We start from the raw sequence: 9,627 nt of genomic DNA, 5'->3' as shown, positions 1-9,627 counted from the left end.
ATAATTTTGCTGCAGAACTAAAATAAGGCGATAAATTTAGTGTCACAACTATTTACAAAAGCTTTCAAGGAATTCATTTACTCACAATATCTGATCATGATATTATGAAATTCTGCAGCGCTACCAATCAAAAACATAGAGATCCATTTATAGAGATTAATGATAGATAGATAGAGATTAATGTCCCTTTTTAGATCTAAACATTCCTTATGGGAAAGAAGAAATAAATTTAGTAAAAAATACATTGATAGACTTCACGACCATGAAAATAACCTGGTCTTAAATCGAACAGATAATAGTCTAGCAGCAAGAAGACTCTTGAAAGAAGATCTCCCGGATAGATAAATCAAATAGAAAACAAAATCTTTTTAAACAAAAAAGTTGCCCATACCAAGTTTCTTTTTTTTTGTATCATTTGTATGATGGCTATATGACTTGACATCTTTTTCTTCCAGACTAATGGGTGTTACAAGCTTACGCATCAGTTACAAAATACAATGAAGGGTGTAAAAATCAATTGATCTGCCATGTGGGGAGATTTGTTGTGCCTGTCTACGATTTGATTGATCCTATTATGTGTATGTTAAAGCGTTTAATAGAGTTAAAGAATAAAATAATTTTGAAATCTCGGGTCAGTTGGAATTCTTCGCCATTTATCGATCGCTTCAATACACAATTGCAATCCCAATGCGGTTATTCATCCCTGGGAGTGAAAAGATAGGTTCGAGTGCTAAAAATATATATATGTATGTATATGTGTATGTATGTAATTAACGCGTACTATCGAATAAATACTTTCTCGTATATAAAATATGTAGTAAAATCAACAAACGCATATGTATATGCACTATGCTTACACTGAGGAGGTACGTTCGAATTACAGAGTTTGGTACTTTACTAAGATAGTTACATATATACATGGGCAGGGAAGGGAGGCCCCAGCTGCCGAGCTTGCAGCTAGCTCTTGCTTTTAGCTGCCTCCAGCTGTTGCCTGCTGTTGAGACGCTGGCAGCGCTGGCAACTCTCCCGCCGAGCGCGCCAACAGCTCTGATGGGCGCAGGCACCGCATTGGAGGCAGCGCTGCACCTTTCGCTGCCATGGATAGAGCAGCTTGGCGTTGTCACAGTACTCGCAGACGAAGGCGCGTCCGGTGCAGAGCTGGAATGGAAATCGTTGAGATGAAAGGTCTTCTTTTTGTTTGGCGGGGGGAGGGGGGAATTGGTCAGGAATTACCACACAGTTCTGCACATGCTGCTCGCTCAGCGCAATAAGCTCCTCAATGGAGCGCGTCATGCTGTTGTTTTGGACATCCACAAAGTCGGACATGGACCAAATATCCGGCTCATTCGTAATGTGCGGCGGTATGGCATCAAAAAAGCTCTGCTCCCTGCAAATGAATAAGAAAAGTCCGACAGTAATAGTGAAATTAGGAGGAGGAGGAGGAGGAGGAGGAGAAGAGGGAGAACGCACTTGACTGCAAAGCGGCAGGCCCTGATGAACTCCTTGATGAACTGGAGTTGGACGCGGCGACGACGCGCTATGGCCAACGCCTTGTGCTTGCCATAGAGCTGCGCATTCAGGTCCGGCACATGGAAGAGCGGAAAGGCGTACATCTGTTCGATGAGGCGATACGCGAACACCGAGACCGGATAGCAGCGAAAGTCCCAGGCCTGCAGAATCTTCGCCGGTATCGCCGAAATCTGCTGGCGATGGCATCCCGTACACATATACTTGCCCAGATAGCTGCAATATCGAAAGTGATGCACAAACTGCTTGGAGACGCGCATCCCACAGCCGGCGCAGCGGTAGTTTTGACGCGTCAAAAGCTCCGAGCGACTAATTTAGAGAAAATAAATAAATAAATAATTGAGAGGAAGTGAATAAGTTTGGATTAGAAGCCTATAAAGCTTTAAGCTGGCGTCTAAGCCGATCTGAGTGTCTGTAATTAAAAAATTTCGACATCCCTAAACATGAAAAGGGATTCGATTTTTAGGTTTAAGTCATTTACTTTTACATTTTGCATTTATTTTAGTTCGTTTAGTTATAATATTAATATTCGGATGAACATTTTGATATTATGGCTGTAATATTATGCAATAGAGCTATACATCTCTCTAATGAATGATCTACAGTTTTTCTTCTAAACTATCTTTCTTATCACAAACATTTGCTTTTCAGTTTAAGTTGATTTTTTCCATTTATGGATAACTATAATCGCCCCAGATATGTTTTAAAATCATGCGAAAAACTTGGAACGTTTTTAATAGATGTTTAATCTAAAGTTTTTCCTCAAAACTATCCCTCTTATAACAAACATTTGCTTTTCAATTCAAGGTCTTTTATGGAAAAATATATTCTTAATAGATGACTGATCTTAAGTTTTTTCTCCAAATCTAACTATCTTTCCTATCCTGAACAATTGCTTGTCAGTTTTGAATTGACTTTTTGAGAATATTTCGTTTAAGTCACGCGCCCATCTCTAATCGCGGCTTAAGTCATCAGACATGGAACCATGAATGGAATGAATTGGTGACTCACCTGGCTGCTGGATGTTCTGTGAATATTATTTGCTGGCGAGGCGGCGCCCATGTTTTGGTGCCGCGCGTCATGCCCGACTGTTGATCCGTTGCGGGAGACTTTGGCATGGGAAGGAGCTGTTGTGGCGCATCCTCCTCGGAGACCAGCCATTTGAGTTCGCTCAGCTTGGGTAGCTGCTGATCGTTGAACTTGGAGATGAGCTGCAGGCCGACAGCCTCCGCAGTGTGCGACTCAATGGCATCCGAGGCATTCACTTGCTCCGCATATGGCAACTGGGCCAATGTTTCCGACTGCATCACAGCATTGCTCTGGCGGATGGCGAATGGGTTTTATGAGAGTGAGAGAGAGAGGAATGTAGAGTAGTGGGCTAAATAGTTACCGCTTCGTTTGGAGGTAGAGTGCGGCGCGCATCCTGTCGTGTCCATTTCACATGCTCGATGGCCGTAATGCACGCCTCTGAGATGCGAAAGTGCGCGTTCTCCTTCTCCAGATCGGTATTGTTGTGCGTGTAACGCGACATTTGCAGGAATGCGGCCAGACTTTGGTTATCGAGCTTGCTATTGGATTCGCTGCTGAGGCTCCAGGAAGTCGAATTGGCGGTGGTGTTGCTGCCGGCTCCAACAACATCAGCACCATCCCCAACACTGCTGGCCACAATGTCCAGAGGTCTGCTGCTTGTGGTGGGCGGCAAGGCGGCCATTTCTGCTGCTGCCGCCGGTGTCGTGTAATCGAGCATGCTGACGGCTGCATCCTCGAAGAGACTCTGTGTGCGTCGTGTGCGCAGCTTTTTGCCATTCACCGGCAAAAATGTGTCTAGCACGCTCTCCGCACAGTTGACGACCTCCATGGACTTGGCATCGCAACCGACGCCCGTTCTATACCAACTCGTATAGATGGGCGGCGATCCGAAGAGATTCGTGAGGAAATTGTTTAGCGGACTGCCGCGTTTTGCAGCATGTGGTCGCCGACCCTTATCGGCTTGGGGTATTTCTGTGGGTGTAGTCGTTGTGGGCGTTGCGGCCGCTCCTTGATCTGTCCAGATCTCGATTTCATCACAATTTATTAGCTGTATGCGCGGTGGTGTGGGCGTCATGGTGATGCTGCTGCCACTGCCACTGCCGCTGCTATTGCTACTGCTGGTGTGGCTTTTGTAGCCATCGTTGGAGGAGGAAAGCTGACTGGAATCGGAGGACAGTTGACTGCGACGACTGCAGGCAGAGGTGGAGGGCAGCAAATCGTTGGGAGCGATGCGATCATCGGCACCAGGACTTAGCCAGCGCGCACACGGACTACTATAGGTCTGACGACGTCGCTTGGCCTCCTCCTCCTGCCGTTCCGTTCTGCTGCCTTGGCTGGCCCGATTGCCCCGCCAGCCTTGTCCGCTGCTCAGCATGTGCGTATCCAGCTGTGGCAAGCTCTTCACACGCCGAAACTTGGCCACTGGCCGCTGTAGACGGCGACTCTTTAGCGCCCGTTTTCTCTTCGCCTCGTCGCCTTCCTCCTCGCGCACCACATGCAATCGGGGCGAGATGGAGAAATTGGGCTGCGAGCTGGTGCGTCGATGCTGCAGCTGCTGTGTCAGCAGCTGTGTGTCCAGCTGACTGAGCAGACTATACTGATTCAGCTGGATGGCCGTGAGGCAGACGAACAATGCCGTCGCATACCGGCTCTGGCAGAGAAAGGCCACACTTCGCTGATAGTAGCAGTCGAGCAGCTCCTTGTCGGCCACCAACGATTGCAGGCACTGCGACAGACAGCGTGAGTGCAGGCAGCGCGTCACCCACTCACGCAGAAAGTCCCCAGCCGAGCGTGACGTCAGATGCAGTGCATCCCCAAGATGCTGCTGATGATGACGATGATGCTGCATTTGTTCGGTCACTCGCAGAAACTCAAAGTCGTCAATCAAGCGTTGCAAGGCATCGCCAACAAGCTGCGGATTTCAAAATACAATTACAATTAATGATTATGCACACAGCTCTGCCTTATCAGCACAGAAATAATAAAACACGCCTATCCAGCTCTCGGCGGTTTTCTGCTTACCGCGCTTTGTTTGAAGCCGTGCTCCAATATATTGCAAATGCTTTGCGTGAGCAGTTGGAACTCATCGTCATCATCGTCCACATTAACATCATTATCATCATCTTGGTACGCTGTCGTTTTTGTTGTTGTTGTTGTTCTTGCTGGTGTGCGTTTGGACTGAAACCAGTAGGTAACAGCGCCTCTCAGCTCTGAGAGCAATGCCGACGATTTTGCCATATCTTTACATTTAGCATTTGTCGCTGTTGTTGTTGTTGCATGGCAAATTGACTAAATTTAAGATTACAGCAAAATTATATCCACTGCTATTGCAATTATTGTTTTCACTTCGCAGCCACTTTGCAATCGTCGTTGATAGCGGATTCTATCGATGGCGATAGTACAACGATAAATCGATATTTCTTAAGTGATGCTGCAATGCTATAATTTTATTTAACGTTTTAATGTGAAAATGGCAGAACATATTATCAACACTTACATACATTTTATGCATTTAACATTTATATTTCTTATATTTTAGTGCATTTTGCATAAATGGGATGGGGGTTTGCGTTCACTTCAGCAGACAAGTTTTAACATTGATATGTAAATAGTGTGGCACGATGAGGCATGAAGCAGCTGTATTTGTATTAAACAGAAAAAATGAATAAACTTTTAAAACAATTGCATTAAATTTATTCAGTTTATATAATAATTTTTAGTTGATATTAGCAGACAAACAAGCGTATTACAAAGCCACCTAGTGGCCGAACGATGAAACGACGAAACGCTAAAATTAATTTTGTACACGTTTTTTATAATTGATTATGTTACTCAGAAAATACTTAATATTTGCTCAGCTTGATTTGTAAGTGTTTTGCGGAAATTAATGAATAGTGACAAAATAAAATGTTGAAATGAAGTAAATAATACGAATATCTGTCACATGCCTCACCTAGCTGACTGCTACATAACACAAAGGTTGCAGCATTGCGTCGCATAGGTGGCGTGCTGCCAAAATTGTTCCGGAAGTGAGGATTACCCAATAGAATAATACAATTGTGTGTTTGCAGTTACACAAAACGATATTTATTTTAACTCTTCAGTTGTTGCTGTTGTCCTAGAATGCTAGTCTAGTGATGATCGATAATTACTTACTGTGTATCGGTACAAGCAATTCAAATTGGTTTATGATTGTCAACAAAAGGTGACGCTGTTCAGAAATTTGCACAACTGTAGCCAGTATTTTGTGTAACCAGTTTTAACTACCACCATTAGCGCATGTGGCTTGTATTTCTGTGTGGGCGTTCGTTAAATAGCATCCACAAATGCCATTGGCTGCTAGTGTGGCTGGCCTGCTAACTAGCTACTAATAAATAAATGGCAAAGGGGCAACGCCCCAACGACAAAGCGGCGTCTGTAATTCTGTGATTGTGGCTGTGGCTGTGGCTGTGACTGCGACGCAAACAGCGACAGCGACAGCAACTGCAGGTTCCCCATTTTGATGTCTGTCTGTTTTCCTGTATTTGTGTGTATATATATGTATATGTATGTATATATACATGTGTGTGTGTGTGTGTGTGTGCTGGCTTGTTTGTTTGTGCGCTTCGTTTGTGTCGTATAAGTGATGAGTCAATTAACCCAACATTCCTGGAGGCCACATATTGCTTTAATTAAACAGACAACTTTTTCTTATGCTTCTAATTTGACTTTTGGTAAATGTGCGTATATACATTTGTACATATATATACGTATGTACATATGCATGTAGTTTTAAGTGCATGTGTAACTGTTAATGTTTTTGTTGTTGCTGTCGGAATTAAATCAAACGCACGCACACAGACAGAGCAGACATATGCGACATTTAAAATTGTAAACAAACACATTCACTCTTATACTCGTATATATGTACATATTTACATTCAAACACACACACAGACATTCCAAGCTTATAACCTTGAAACAAAACTGCAACAAACAGCAAAAAGCACACTAGTATTTGTGTTGCAGTTGTTGTTTGTTTTGTTTTTTAGTTATAATGCTGCATTAATTACTCACAATTCATAATTTGATTACGAAAATAAGTTAAAGGCGTTGTCTTCTTGGGGGCGCCTGCAATTGCAACAATTTATGTTGCCTGCTTTAGGGCGTAAGTGCCCGTAACTGCTTCAGAATAAAAAAGCACAAAATAAATGCCAACAACAACAAAATTGTTCTCATCACAAAAATACAGTTTTTACTTAAACTTTAAATTATTTATTTAAAATTAGAATAAATTATTAAGGATCGGCTATATAAATTATTTCTTAGGCTCTTAGTATTTGTAACAAGTATATACAAGTAAGTATATTGTATTGATTTTTTTTATTTATGTATTTATATATATTTTTTTTTCTATTTTCTTTTGCATCGACTGCATTGCTTGTTGATGAAATAAATAAATAAAAATAAATATTTTCGAAATTTAATGGCATTTCTGTAATTGTTGCAATGATTTAGGAAAATTGTGCATTTTCTTTTCATTTTTTTTTGTTAACAATAAAATGTCTCTTATGGACAAAAATTATCCATTTGAAATGTTTAATTTATGGTATGATGCTGGAATTTGTCCACACTTTATAATCATCAATTTCCATTTATATATTGAAATATATAGTTATCGGGGCATACCGAGTCGGATTCGTTATTAGATATTTTTGTAATTTCTAAAGGTTAATTTATTTCTTTTGTTTTATTTAATTTAAGTTCTCTATTGTATTGTTTTTTCTTTACGTCGACAGCTTTGTTGGTCGATGAAATAACTAAATAAAATAAAGATAAAAATAAATATATTTTGTATTGCAAAATACGTTATCCATACACGAATAGATTATAAAGCTATATGCTTAGAATACAAAAAGGGCCCTGCTTTTACGAAACAAATTAAATGGGACTCTAAATTGTTCACAAATTTGGAAAATCTATAATCTATTAATCTAAAATATTAAAATACTAAAAATATTAGGCAGGTTTCTTTTGTATCCTTATTAGCGTAAGAGACTAAGGAAGTTAGTCAGCTCGACAGTCACTCTCTTAGTCGGCCAGCTAGTTAGTTAGATTTATTTTCAGAAAAGTTAATGGAAAGTGAGGGTAGGTCCTTAGTGATGCGATCATTTTCTCTAGATGGAGTCTTTTCAACTATCGAGAAGTCTAGATGTGTTCCAGAAATTTCAGATCTTTCTGTTTAGATCAACGGTTTAAGGCCAAGCTTCGTATATCGATCGGCATAACCTTCAAGCTATGATGCTACTTAGTGCTGTGATAAACATTTTTGCTTGAATAGAGTCCCTCCAGAAGGAAGGTAAGGAAGTGTGTTCGAAAAGCTTATAACTTGACAACTTCTTGGGACTGGGCATTAAAATTTGTGTCTGTTTTCATGGCCAAGTTAAGTCCTTCTTATTGTGGCTAAGTCGCTGACTATTAAGGACTCTCTAGTTACAGGTGACTAAGATAATTAATACAAAAAATTCCTTCGATCATCCCCCGCCTTTCTGTATGGCTTGTTAGAAAGACCTATAAAGAAGTTGCCTCTTTGATTTCAAATTTCATTGCATCGCACAACACAATCGAATCGAGGTTGCACATTCTGGGCATTGATAGATCAGCAATACGATCTCTGGCATTCGGCTTGCAACTCGACGTTTCCAGCTCGTCGCTTTCGATCATCAGCTTCGTATCGAATGTCTGGGTCTAGAGCTCACCTCTCAGCGTCTCTGTGTCTATGGCTATGGCTGTCCAATGATGCATGCACAACAATTGGGTTTCCCTTCTCTACCACTTATAAGTACATTTGTACTTCTCCTTCGCCAGCACCTTCCATTCACATTCAGAGAAGCGCAATGGCGTTCTCTCAATCGCACGCTTCGGCGCAGTTCAATTCGCTAAATTTCACTTCGGATTTCAATTGGGATCGAAACGCAGCATCCATCCAACCATCCAGCTATTCAGGAATTTGGCGGCAACGCCCAAGCTGCGCAAGTCAGAAGTCGATCAAGTGTGCAACGTTTTTAAAGAACAAAAAAAAAAAAAAAAAAAAAAAAAAAATTGTAAAAAAATGAAGAGTAGAAAATAAATCTAGCTTGAAATTCTCAATTGATGTTTGCTCGACGGCTTATTGCGGCGAAGGAAAATGACGAATATTGTATTTGGAAAACTCGCCTTTTCATACACTACAGCAAAAATCTTAACAGGCATATCAGTACAATGAGTAGCTCTGTAACAGATAGAGGAAATCGAGAACTGAGATCAACTGTTTGTTAACTCGACTTTTAATTTTCTAGGATTTAAATTGTAGGTTATATTTATTTAAAAAAAAAACTGGAACAAATTCTTTCTTGAGATACATGTAGTTTTTTAACCATTTTGTGATACCAAACATAATTCCAATATTTCAAATACTTGTACAATTTTATTTTGTGCGATTTCCTCTGATATTCAAATGCGAACTACATTTGATTTCTAACCATATACTAGAGACGAAAAATATAAGATATTGTTGAATGGCAATGACTTACAAAAACTGCACAATTAGCGGCACCTTCCAATAATTAAATAAAATTAAATAATGAATTTTTATGTATAGCAGGTTGTTTTTCATGAATTATTTGTCTATTAGTATGTAAGTGTTGTTTTCTCAACATTGTTCCTGAGATGCAATCAAACATTTTCCAAAGCATAAACAAATCCATCTATCCATCAAATGTTTTCCATTATGTTAGTCTTTGTTGGTGAATTTTTTGTTGCTTAATTTTATTCTTTCAACTTAATATCGCCTTTCAGAAGTTAAAGTTAAAGTTTTCTTTACTTACATCAAATTCTCTATATGATTAATTCACTAAAGCGCTATGAAACAATGAGCATTTCTTGCCAGCCTTGATTACGTTTCGAAAGTAAAACGATAGCAATTCCGAATTGTTCTTAATTTGGTTTTTCGTATTTTCCATTTCCGAATGCAGTTAATTTCGCATCGTTTTCACTCCGATTACGTAATAGCTGTTTTAGTTTATGAAACCGCAAAACATAAATATGAAAGAA

The 9,627-nt window shown here is 40.3% G+C and overlaps 1 protein-coding gene across 1 annotated transcript; it reads right to left on the bottom strand.

The window, feature by feature from the left end:
* Positions 1–728: 728 nt before the first annotated feature.
* On the bottom strand, positions 729–4,878 carry LOC115628684 (run domain Beclin-1-interacting and cysteine-rich domain-containing protein). The gene is made up of 6 exons (XM_030524858.1): positions 4,579–4,878; positions 2,918–4,468; positions 2,539–2,846; positions 1,471–1,836; positions 1,234–1,387; positions 729–1,158 (listed from the first exon to the last, which is right to left on the bottom strand). Exons 1-6 carry the CDS (start codon positions 4,792–4,794, stop codon positions 958–960), a joined length of 2,796 nt encoding a protein of 931 aa, XP_030380718.1. The 5' UTR covers positions 4,795–4,878; the 3' UTR covers positions 729–957.
* Positions 4,879–9,627: the final 4,749 nt, after the last annotated feature.

Source organism: Scaptodrosophila lebanonensis, unplaced genomic scaffold (assembly GCF_003285725.1).
Source record: "Scaptodrosophila lebanonensis strain 11010-0011.00,11010-0021.00 unplaced genomic scaffold, SlebRS2 tig00000123-arrow-arrow-pilon, whole genome shotgun sequence".
NCBI lineage: Eukaryota > Metazoa > Arthropoda > Insecta > Diptera > Drosophilidae > Scaptodrosophila > Scaptodrosophila lebanonensis.
Note: the sequence above shows the minus strand (reverse complement) of the source record. Positions and strands in the feature narration are given on the sequence as shown.